The sequence below is a fragment of the Nestor notabilis genome, unplaced genomic scaffold (genome assembly GCF_000696875.1).
Source record: "Nestor notabilis isolate BGI_N333 unplaced genomic scaffold, ASM69687v1 scaffold12805, whole genome shotgun sequence".
NCBI classification, from domain to species: domain Eukaryota; kingdom Metazoa; phylum Chordata; class Aves; order Psittaciformes; family Psittacidae; genus Nestor; species Nestor notabilis.
Window position 1 is genome coordinate 11,137 of NW_009929831.1, and position 12,834 is coordinate 23,970.

At 39.4% G+C, this 12,834-nt stretch overlaps 1 protein-coding gene across 1 annotated transcript in view; it reads left to right on the forward strand.

The window, feature by feature from the left end:
* The window catches only part of CRBN (cereblon), a gene marked incomplete at its 5' end in the record, with an annotated part of 19,907 nt that extends 8,413 nt beyond the window's left edge, over positions 1 to 11,494 (forward strand). Inside the window, 6 exons of the mRNA XM_010015168.1 lie at positions 3,890 to 3,952; positions 4,663 to 4,747; positions 5,710 to 5,825; positions 8,518 to 8,582; positions 10,179 to 10,310; positions 11,311 to 11,494. Of these exons, the coding sequence (XP_010013470.1) occupies positions 3,890 to 3,952; positions 4,663 to 4,747; positions 5,710 to 5,825; positions 8,518 to 8,582; positions 10,179 to 10,310; positions 11,311 to 11,494 (645 nt within the window). The remainder of the gene's footprint in view (positions 1 to 3,889; positions 3,953 to 4,662; positions 4,748 to 5,709; positions 5,826 to 8,517; positions 8,583 to 10,178; positions 10,311 to 11,310) is intronic.
* Positions 11,495 to 12,834: the final 1,340 nt, after the last annotated feature.

The following is a 12,834-nucleotide window of genomic DNA, read 5'->3' on the forward strand; positions in this document are numbered from 1 at the left end:
CACAGGGGGTCGTGTCGTGTCTGGAGGATTGGCCCTGCTCACTTCCATTTTCCCATGCAGGTTCGTCCTGAGGCAGAGGGTCCACCTGCACCAGGAGGAGCGGCCCTGCCAGCTCCCCGCCATGCACCTCACTCCAGGGAATTGAGGATGGTCCACCACGGACCAGTTTTTACAGTGTTAGACCCATCTAACACATAGCACCGTGTGGTCTGTGTGGACCATCTCCGAATCAGACTAATCATCTCCATCTGTGAATATTTTTTTCTTCTCCCCTTCCTTCTTCATCATCACCTCAGTAACCATTCCAACAAATCCATATAGCAGCACAGTGTTGGAAGTGAGCCACCACGGACCAATTCCAGTGTCAGACCCATACCTAACACATACCACCGCGTGATCCATGTGCGGTCCACCTCCAAGTCAAGTCAGTAGTTTCCATCTGTGAACAAATCAAAACCCCCAGGATACAGTCTTGGACAGTCTGCTTTAGGTGACCCTGCTTGGGCGGGGGGCCACTGTGGACCAGTTTCTTATCATTAGATCCATTGGGTACATGCCACCGCATGGTACATCTGTGGTTCATCTCTGAGTCAAACCAATTGTCTCCATCTGTGGAGAAAGTCAAAGCCCTGATGGATACAGTCCTGTGCAGTCTGCTTTCAGGCGACCCTGCTTGAGCAGAGGATTTGGACCAGATCATCTCAAGAGGTCCCTTTCAATCTTCAGTGTTCCAGACTCGTGCCAATCGCAGGCTGCCTGACCTCCCCTTCCCTCCTGGATGGCCCTCTTATAACAAAAGATGCCATCCCTCACGTCAAGGTCTGGCGTGGCATATGTCCCCACCGCTCAACGCCTACCAGGTTGCAGCCAGCAGTGGAGCTAAAGGTTCTTCTTGGTGGCAAACACAGAGGCCAACCCAGTCTTGCCCTTGACTATGTTAGGAGACGCGTGGCCAGGCTTAGTCCTTGCATCTCTTTGTCCATGTAGAGTTTCATCTGTCTTATTCAGTAAGAAGTCACTGCCATAGCAACTTAAAACACATTTGCATTAGCAGAATGAAAGGTTTTTCTACCAGCAGTGAGTAGTGTACCCCCACCTTCTGAATTCTTCCATTATCTGCCTTTTGTGGGTTTTTTTAAAGACTATTCGGTTTCCAACTTTTACCCAGGTTCCGTGGCACCGTGGGGGCGGGGGGGAAAGGGGTAGGGGATAGTGTATGCATTCTCCTTAGAGGAAAGTATTAACAAACAGAGAGTATCATGGTGGGTGAGGTTGGTGAGGGTGATCCATCCATTGGTTCGAGGCTGTATCACAGGCCAGGCTTAAAAGGCCCCAAAGTACTCCAGGGTTCCAGTTCCCACCCTGGTGGTTCCACTGGTGGAGTGGCAGGAGGTACGGCCGGACTCTTCTTCCTAAGCATGATTAAGCAACCTCCAGCAGAGAGACAGTTACAACAGTGGCGTAATTCGGAAGCTGTGCATTTCACTGTTCAGCCCCCACTACAACACAAGCTCCAGTGGCACATTCCCGTAGCTGTGCACCTCGCCTGCTACTCAGCCCCACTAACGCCAGACCCAGGTGTGGCTGCCTTCCCAGGACCGGAATCCCGTCCTCATCGCCAGTTATGTTCCAGGGATCAAAGGATTCCGGTTGGAGAAGGAACATAAGCCACACATCTACACCCCAGAACTACTAGAAAGTTTATTACAAACTCTAAACCAGATGTGAAACCCAGAGGTATCCCAAGCCAGAAAGACAGAGACCTAACGGCTACCAAAGAACAGATCAGGGCCAGAATCTTACCCACCTGCACATTTGTTCAGTGACCAGGAGGCCAGCTCCGAGGTGCATTGAGAGCAAACGGGGCGGCAGGCACATACTTTGTGGGCGTCCCTGCAGAGGTAAAGTTGGCCATAAAAGGTCCAGGTCCCGGTCCCCGTCCATCTCATAGAATCTTAGAATGGTTTGGGTTGGAAAGGACCTTAAGATCATCTAGTTTCATCTCTCCTCTCTCCTCTCCTCTCTCGTCTCCCCCTCCTTTCTTCTCTCGATCTTTCTTGAACCCCTGGGCTTTTTATACCCCAAAAAGTGCCAACTCATCCCAACACAGGGCGTCAGCGTGTGTCTGGAGGAGTGGCCCTGCTCACTTCCATTTTTCTGTGCATGGTTCGTCCTGACGCAGGGGGGTCCGCCTGCACCAGGAAGAGTGTCCCCGCCGTGCACCCCCACTCCAGGGAATTGGGCATGGTCCACCACGGACCAGTTTTGACCGTGTTAGACCCATCTAGCGCAGACTGTTTACAGTATGTCAGGCTGTGCCTCTGTTTACTAATACAATCAAACGTCAGAAAGTGGAAGTTGAATTTTAAGAACAGTTTCTGCTCCATAGAAGAGCTGAGCCTGTGTCAGCTGTTACAGAAAATACACTTGCTAATTGAAACAGTAATTTGAGTTTCAGTGTTCTGGAATTCTTTCTTCAAAGTAGCATTTGTTTGCTGTGGATTTAAGTATTGCCTGATTTTTCTCATTTGTAAAATAAGGATGGTTGTCCTCAAAGGGAAAATGAAGTTTAAAATTGGAAGTATTTGCAGTAGAAGTTGAGATCCTTTTTTTGGAAGGCCGTGTGGTTATGTAGTATACATTGTTTTAGATTTTTATTAACCTAAACCTATACATTTAAGTCTTTGAAGTCACTATAGAGAATTGGTGTACTAAGCAAATAACCTTACACTGCTGGAAATTTGGTAGTTAAGGAATGCAGTTATAATCTAGGATTTCTTGTCTGCAGGATAAGCACAAGCTGAAGACTTTTTAGAAGTGATATTGGTGGCCACTTGTATTTTGTTCCTCTAGATCTGCTCTGTGCTCTTGTACAGATGTTTTTGTACGCAATTCAAGTGGATGTTTTAGTCATGCTCCCAGTGAAGTATGGTACAGGAGCACGGGCCACTTTCCTTTCTAAAGAATACCATTCAATAAAAAATAGTTATGAGACCTTCAGGGGGTATTTTTCCCCCCTCCTCCACATTTGTTTCTGACCCAATGCTCCATTTAGGTCTGAATTTTTCTTCATTGGATGTTGTTAAATAGATACTGTACAAGATTTGTTCAGTGTCTGTGGATAAAGTTGTTCAAGAGGTTTTCAGTAGGCTGGTATAAGCACCGATGTTCAGTAAGCGTTTCTGAAAATGTTACTTCTATTAAAGATGGAGAGCAGGTGAGAGTGAAGAGCAGTATGAGATGAAACATCAAGACTGCCCAAGGTTTCTTAGTCAGTAATTGTTCTGCTGTGGGAAAGCATCCTCCAGAACTCCTAACGTGTGTGGTGGTATTTTTACTTACGTTTTTAACGATTAATTTTCCATTTAAAAATTACCATCATATATCCTTTGCATTTATATATGTCAGCTTAAAATACCCAATATGGCCTATTAATCTCCTTATTTCATTTTATTTACTTATGCATTTGACTGAGTTGATCCAAATAGTTTAATCACCCCCACACAGTGGTTGCTGAAGCAACAGTTGACGGACACTAAGGAACAGATGCACTATCTAATAGTACTTGAATTTTCTGAACTGTCTAAATTTCAAATAGCTGCTCTTTTGAAAGGCATAATTTCTTATTACTAGACATTAGAAATACTTTTAATGCTGAGACAGGTTTTCTGGGAAAATCAATATATTGTCTGTCTTGCACAGAAGACTTAGCTCTCAATGTATCTGAAATGTGGTTTGGAAGCTTCACATTGAAGTAATGGTGTTGATTGTGGTAATGTGTAGTATCTGTAAATAATGAGGTGTCTCTTCCCTGGTTTATTGTTTGAACAAGAACTGTCCCTAGCATCTGCTAATGTTAAAGAATTAATATTTGTGGTTTTGGTTTTAGAGGAAGTTCCGCTGTGCGAGTTTGACATCTTGGCCTCCCTGGCTCTACTCTCTATATGATGCTGTAAGTTTACCCTATGTGTTACCAAATAATCTACAGTTAGTTTTGTATGGTTTAATATGTAATCATTGGATAATGTAAAAGCATTCATTGTGCTGGCTCATAAGTTACACTTTAAAGAAATGTACAGTTTTCAGTTTGCTGTGAAAGGAGCAGGAACGGCTACTCTTCTGTGTTGTTCCCTTGTGCTAGAGCATGTGTCTAGGGTGGATAACAGAGGTTCAGGTTCCTGCTATGTTGTCTCAGAGTCGATCCTCTGTCCTACATGCTCCGTGTTCTAACCACCAGGGTGCTGGATAGTCTTAGGTCTGTCTTTCCTGTTGAAGTTGATTTAATCTTTAAAAATAACACATTTCTTTATCTATACATATGTATATTACTACATGAGGACTTGATGTAAGAGAGGCAGAAGTAGAGGTGGGGCGAGCCCTCATCTTGGTTGTACAGTTCTAGAATTTGAACGGTTGTGTCCTTATCTCAAATGAGAGTTATAACTATCATGGGCCATTGGTTCATACTGGCCTGTTTCCCATCCTGTTTTGCTCTTGGTTTAAAACATGTAGATGCAAAATGAGTGTGTAATTATTGTAAGTCTTAAAAGCTAATGTCCACCTAGGGAAAATAGCTTACTCTACATTTTGCTTCCTTTTTTTTTTTTCCTAAGAAAACAGAAATATCTATGTATTTAAATTAGGCTTTTCTTCTAACAAAAGGAAACCTTGATGGAAAGAGTCAAGAGGCAGCTACATGAATGGGATGAAAATCTTAAAGATGAATCTCTTCCAACAAACCCAATAGGTATGATGTTGTTGAGCTGATGAACTCAAATCTGGGGTTTGGGCGGTTTTTTCAGTTCCTAAGAAAACAAGGCTTAGATAATTACCTTCTGTTGTTAGTCCACCCCTCGCTTCCACTTTCCAATAAATTTTGGTAGTTGACTTTGACAGAAGGATGATAGAGATTTTAAAGACATGAACATCCCCCGACTGTGCCACAACATGTTCAGTAAAAGAAGTAGAACTCTATTGTGCTCCATGGTGGGAGGAATGTGGTATGTTTCATAAGGAAAGCCAAAAGCATACTAGCTTTTTAAAATGATTATTACATAAGTTGAAGTGTTAGTATGTAGAATCTCGATGTTCTTACTTTTTATTACCTCTTACCTAACATGGGAGAAAATAGCACCAGTAACCTAATCACAAAAAAGCTGGGTTCAGACTGCATGCTGGCACTGGGGCTATGCCCCAGTGAACAGGTCTTTTCTCTCTGCAGGTCTCTAGGATCTAGTAAGATGCAAATTTCAGTTGAAGTCTAAGCAGAGACTCATTCTCTCCTGTGTAGGCTCTCAAATGCCTAATGAATGGCAACCTTCAAATAAAGTCAGATAAGAACCAAATGCAGGAAGTGCAAGCATAAAGAAAACCAGTGGTGGCTGGAAAACTCAGTAATTCACTGTCAAAGTGGAAGTCTGTATCAGACAGTGTTCTCCAGGGGTCTGTTCTGACTTTAGTATATATTACCTAACCAGCATTGTTCAATCTCCATAACTGGTGATCTGGATTAGACAAGTGTCATAGAAGAGGTTTTATGTGTACGTGATCTACTCTTAGGGCAAAAGGATGTACCAAGATGACCTCTAAAAGTCTGTTAGATAAACCTAAGTTTTAGCACTCTGTCTGTAACCAAGTAGAAGTAGTAGAGTTTATTGGTTTATTTCTCTCTCAAATTCTAAAACAGGCCTGCTATTTTCTCATTTCTAGATTTTTCTTACAGAGTTGCTGCTTGCCTGCCAATTGATGATGCATTACGTATACAGTTGCTTAAAATAGGCAGTGCTGTTCAGCGACTCCGGTGTGAATTAGGTATTATGAACAAAGTGAGTATTTTTTCTTTACTTGTCATTAAATTGTTCTCACACAAAACCAGGAATATAAAAATGTATAACATGTGTAACAAAAATGTATGGAATTTCTAAATAATAGTTCTAGGTAGTGAATTTGGGTGTTCTTTTATTTCTTCCTTTTCCTTTAAAAGTTTGCTTCAGAAAGAAAATGCTCTCTCTCAATACTAGACTTCATGTTTGGCAGCAAGCAAGAAACATATAATCATATCACTTTTGTTAGAAACCCTATTTCAACACCTCACAGCACTTTTTAGCCAAGAGATGGTGCTACGAGTCCAGCGTTGCTCATAACCGTCTTATGAACATCATAACCCTGTATTGTTCATAACCTTATGAACATCACAACAGTATAATACAATGCAATCAAGTAGCATTGTGCTGTGAAAACTTGCAGATTTTGTAACAAAAGATAAATCTTGGAAGTATTGAGCTACTGAGTGTATGTAAATCTAAGTATTGGACTGAATGGATTTTTTGCAAAACACATTTATCAACTTGTTAGGCAATACTTTTTTAAGGTATTCAAAAACTTGTCTTCCCTTCTTAATACCTACTATAATATTATGTATTATAGCTGATAATGCAGCTGAGTATCAGTCAGCCTCATGTTGAATACAACTGTTATGGGAAGAGCATTTTCAACAGTCTCCCACAGCAGTTCAGATGGTTGTTCTCTTTCCAAAGAGAAAACGCTGAAAAGAGCCACTGGTGTAAAAACAAGTTTTAACTGTAAACTTGTTTATATATTTAATAGTGGTAGGCGGAATATTTACTATTCAGTTTTTGAAAGGAGAGACAGATTAGTATTTTGTTAATACATTCACCTTGCAAAGAATAGCTATATACATCCGGATTGACTCTGACCTTGCTGGTTGTAAGCTTGCTGGGGATAAATGTGCTGTCTCAAAAACCAGTTTTTTAGTGTAGGTTTTTGCATGAGGCTCTGTAATCAGATTAAACTTCATCTATATTTCTTGAGTCAGAAACTGAAAATATTGTGGTATTCAGGTACTGCTAAGAGCTGTTCATGTTCAGTACACTGTATATTTTCTACAAATACCAGAGAGACAAGAGGACTTAGGTTACCTTCATAAGGTAAAGTTAATTTTTAGCCTACACCAAAAGGTGTTTTCTTCATCAACATGTGACATTTTACCCTGTAAACATGTTTGACTGTTCTATATTAGCATCAGAATGGTAAGTGCATTCTGGGCGCTTTTTTTTACTATTTCTAGCAACACTTACTTTGGCCAAATCCACTTGTTTTAAGCCAGGGTTCTTTAATGAGAATGAGTGCTCTGACAACATAGTGTATATTTTGGTTTACTTGAGAAGGCTGGACTTAACATGTTTCATTGTCCAGAGTGTAATTTACAGTGATATAACTGACGGTGAGACCTAATCCATTTCCTTTTGTCTCTTATATCAGTGAATTGTATTATACCTTTAAGAGCTTTTCCTGTTATTAAAGACAGTTAACTGTATCTGTGCTTAGTTTTGAAAGAATGTACATCACAGGTATAATACTTCTGTGAGTTCTGCTTGACAGTGCTAGTTGTAGTAATTAGATAGTATTGGAAACAGAGATGAAGTAGCTGACTAATTGGATACTGAGGCGTATATGAGCGTTAGATTATAATCTGTGAGTAATGGTGATTAAAAAGAGTGAGTAGTAATAGGTGTTAAAGGTCATGATACATACTATATAGTATAGCAATCTTCCCTACCAGTCCACAAGATGAGTAGACAGTGTGTTGAAAGTGTGGGGCAGAACCTGCAAAAAAGCAGCTGCAGGAAGTTAAAATGCAGCAACAAGCCCAGAGCATCTGAATAGAGGAAAGGAGAGAGAAAAGACTGATGTAAGCCTGTGTAGTATCACATGAAGAGTGTAGGAGTTGGGGAGACTCAGAAGCACAAGCAGTGATTTGTGGCTTCAGAAGAATGTACGCTCACACAGGGACTTACCCAAGTGAAGATCCTGGTTCCAAAATACAGTGGTTCGTTTTTGGGGTAATTTCATATGCATTACCAGTAAAAAGAGGTTGGAGTAATGTACCTCCTGAAAATTAATTGTAATGTTCTACTGAGCTGATTTAAATGCTTATTTTCTGGGCAATGTCAGTGATGAATTGTTTTGTTCTACTTTCTAGAAATCGTGGAAGATAGATGAATCAGTTATAATCTTTAAGAGAAAGATCAATACATCTCATATTTTTCATGAGGAAATTAAAATCATTGATCTACAGTACTCTAAAATTTTAGAAAGACTTAATGATTGCATTTGTACTCATCTACCTTTTCTGCGTGGTATTTTAGAAGAGCAAAGGTTTTTTGTCTGAATTAGCTTTTAGAGACCTTTAGGAGGCTGACTCATTTATAACCTTTGTGTAGTCAGATCCTCTTCTTTGTGTGAATGTTTTGAGAGACAGAGGGAGTATATAGAAATTATTTTGTCTTTTAGATAAGCGTTTACCATAAATAAGTAAAATGCATATGAAAAAAAATATCCTTTGATAGAAAGAGTAAACATAAGTGACTGCTGTCCAGATAAAGAAAAGAGTTGATACCAAGTCTGTTCTGAGGGAAGGGGAAAGACGTTTTCATTATTTGCTGCTGTGCTGATAAGCAAATGAATGAAATTACCCTCTTTGTTTTTCTTTTAAAGTGTACATCTCTCTGCTGTAAGCAATGCCAAGATACAGAAATAACTACCAAGAATGAAATATTCAGGTGAGTGCATTGCTCTTTATCTTCAGGAGGTTCTTGATCAGAAATGTTAGCACAGCAAAACAGATTGAACTGGGTTGTGTCTTACAACTACTCTGTTCTCCACAGCTCTAATAAAATTTTAGTAAATATTTATAGGGAATTTTCTCTATAAAACTTGTTTCTTTTCTTAAAAAGTATAATTATAAAACAAAACAGGTTACTTTGGTGTTCTTAAATAAAAAGTTTGTAAATCTGAACACCACCATGTATATTGTAACAGAAGTTAGTGTGGAAGGGAGGCCGTGTTATGCCACTTACTCCAGCTCCTTGCCACTGAAGAATTATGCACTTTGTGGTGAGTTTCCAAATATAAATTTTTTACACAGGGTTTTTTTGGCCTATTATTTCTGAGTAAAGTTCATGAGATCCCAAATTTTATTTCTCAGCACTTCATCCTGAGATCTGTGTGTCAACAGGCCTCAACAGCAGATTAAAATGCACTAATTGGGTGGTATAGATAGATAGGCTTCCAGGATGTTGTCATCTAAGGAAATTGCCTATTTATGTCATTAAACATTGTGATACCATTCTTTATTTTAAGGATACAGGATTTAATCCTAGTAACTCCACTAGGAAGTATGTATCCATTGTATATTTGACCTATACAATATCTTTCATGTTCAGTGATGATAAGACTATATACAATTTCCAAATAATTGCTGCTTCTGGCAGTCTTGACACTGTTCTAATCTTGAGTAACTAACATCTGTCTATCATCTGTGATAATGAACATTAAAAAAAGTCTTGATTTACAAAGCAGGACTCCCCACAGTTCTCCTTTATCAGTGTGATAAGAAGCTGATGTGGTAATTAAAAGCCATTTCTTATCTTATAATCAAATAATGGATTCCAGAAACCGCGATTCCTGCTACGTGTACTTTAACAGAAGAATGGTGAGAAACTAGTGTGAACAAGTGTACGTTTTTGCTTACTTTCAAAGTTAGATTTAAAAGTAGCAACACAGATTGCTGCTTGGTTTTATTGGAAGCTGCAATTCAAAAGCAGCAAGTAAAATAATTTGAGTCTATCATGCACTTTTTTATACTGAGCTGTAGGTTTTTGAGGGAAAGATTAATAACTGCTTTAAATGAGGTAGTTTCCATAGCATCCTGTCAGCTATCTTCCAAGTAACTTGTCCCCTTTAACAAACAGCTGGATGAGGTTCATCTGAGCACAAGAATGTTTTAATCCTTACTCATGATCATACCCTTTGAATTATCTTTTCTGAAGTAGGGACTTAAAAAGTAGGACTTAAGAAGAAGGTAGCAGGAATAATTTCTTGTCGGTGAGGGATGTGTTGGATTTGTAAGACTGGACACTGAAATTCGTGCAATTTTAAGAAAACTTGACCAATTATATTTTACATGACTATCTATTTTCTTTCAATTTTTAATAATATAATTAAAGATGCTTCTCTTCCTACAGCCTAAAGTGGTTCTTTTGCTGTGGAAAATAGTTTTGAGCATGGTTGGCAGTTTTTCCTCTGTTTCCATTTGACGGCTTCTGGGGTTTGTTTCTTCCTTGAACTCTGACGAAATTACTAATTGTCTGTTGTAGTTTATCCTTATGTGGACCCATGGCAGCATATGTGAATCCTCATGGGTACATCCATGAAACCCTTACTGTATATAAAGCCTGCAACTTGAATCTCAACGGACGACCATCGACAGAGCACAGCTGGTTTCCTGGGTAATAACAGTTAAAAGACATTTTAGAAGTAAAGGACAGAAATTTGGTTGTAGATGTATTCCTGTGATGGTGGAATAGGAAATACATACATTTTGAAACATCATTTCGTTCATATGAAAAATAGAAAAGTAAATTTAGGCTTCAAAATACAGAATAAACTGGAAAATTCAGATAGAACATTTTCAGAAGTTCTCTTTAATCTTTTACAAATAGGGAAGTCTTAAGATAACCGATTATTTGGGAGTTTCTTTGTGTATAGTTTTGTGTAAGCTACAACCAAAATCAGTATTGTTTCCACGCAGCTTTCTTTGATCATAGGATAAATAAAATACAAATTAAAAACTGAATATATAAATGCAATTATTCTACTGAAATACTTTTTTTTAGATCTAGAAACTGAATAAATGTTACATGAGTTTAATTTACTGACAGCTGTATTAATGTGATTACCTTTTATATTTATTTAATCAGTCTGGCTGGCTGAAACAGGAGCAGAATTAACTGTCAAGATGTAAAAGATGGCCTAATAATGACGGGTCTTGCATCAAAATGTCACCCCTCTCTTATACCTGAAATTTAACCTGTGGCTGGATGAGCATTCTTCAGGTGCTCATTCAAAAGTTGGAATATTTAACTCTTAAAAATACTTGAAATACCCAACTCTATTTGAACTTCAGTTTCACAAAAAATATTCTTCACATATATTTTCACCAAGTCATTGCACCGAGTAATAACTTGGAGGGTGTATGGCATACCTGTCACAAGACATGCACTCTTTAAGGCTCCCTGAAGAAAACCTATGGCTTATAATAGCTAGAGTTAATTTTTCTCATCCTTATGTGTTTTCTCATCTCTCTTCTTCCTTGATTCCCAAAGTTTCTTTGAATACCCAGCTTGAGACTAGCATTACCTTCTTAACTGATGAGTGAGCTGTATTCCAGTATTTGTAAAATGTCTTTTCCTTACATGCTAGCATCAACCTTTTGTTTGTTTTTGGTAGGTATGCCTGGACTATAGCCCAGTGCAGGATCTGTGGGAACCATATGGGCTGGAAGTTCACAGCTACCAAAAAGGATATGTCACCTCAGAAATTCTGGGGATTGACACGGTCTGCTCTCCTGCCTCGGATTCCAGAAGCAGATGAAGACTCAGGCCACGATAGGTCACCATTACTCTGCCTGTAATCCAGTAGCCTGCTTTGGAGGTGAACAGGCAGCAGTCTGTCTCTTGAATGCATCTGCTCAGTTCTGCTTCTGATGCTTACTTAAAACAACCCAAGAACACACACCCACACACAGAAAAACAAGCAACCAAGTAGGCTCACTATATTTGGGTTTGGTGTGCGTCCACATTACTGTTGTTCCAGACACACGGAGAACTGAAGGTTGAATCTTGAAAATATTCAATGAGAAGAGGAGGTGGCATGAAGACACCAAGAAATCGACAGACTAGAGACTGAACTTTATCCTTCCTTGTGGCACTTCAGAAAATGTTTACTGCTATCAACTCGCAATGAAAGAAGGTGGGGGGAACAAAAATGACAAATAGAGTATAATTTATGCAATATGTGTATGAAGGTAGACACCAGTTACTTGCTGCAGAGTATTTTCCATGATATACTTCGAAGTGTTTTTGCTGAGAATCCCTGTTTCTAACTCTGTGGAGTACTTAAGATTTTATGCTCGTGCTGTTTCTCAGATACTTGCTGAGTAACTACTGCAGAGAGTACAGGACTGAAGTGTCTCTTGCGGCTGATACGGTGTGGGAACATCAGTGGCAGTGCTGTGATGGGCAAAAGCAAGAGTTCCTGCTGCCTGCAGTGCGGGATGCCCTTTGGAAGGAGCAATGTGAAATATTCAGTCCTTACAAGTTGTCTGATCTATTTAGTCAGTTTGACTTTAGAAGTCTTTAAAATTTTATACAGGATATACAGGTCGGTCCCAGAGCATAAACTACATTGTCATTTACTGTTCAGTGTGCTTACATTTACTTTACAAAATGATGTCTGTGAAGAATAGCTTACCAGCAGACATGTCCAAGGTCCTGTGCAGTCCTTGCTGAAATACGTGACGAGGAAGCAGCATTTAGTTTTTATTTTACACTTTCATATCACAAAGTAAAATTTAACATTATCACCCTTACATAGAGCAAATGGTTTTCAATAAAACAAGTTAAAGGCAGTTTTGGGAGAGGGTGTGTGTTTTGTGTTGGGGTTTTTTGGATTGGTTTTTTTTTGGTCTGAAGTGCTGTCTATGCTACAGAAATCAGGTGCCAAAATGGGGCAGCTTTTGCCACTGAATAGCTGGGGATTTTTTTCCCCTCACAGTGCGCTTTGGTGATGGAAACTGCAGATGTCCTCAGTGTATTTGTGTACACAGACATTGTTTTTCTTCTGAAGCTTTATCATTCACTCTGTTTCTTCACAGTAAATCTTGGAGAACTTGTATTGTTAAATATGACAAGGAGCTAGTTAAGATGTAAGACTGCAGCCACCAGTTGCCCCTGCACCTCACGTATGTAGTAG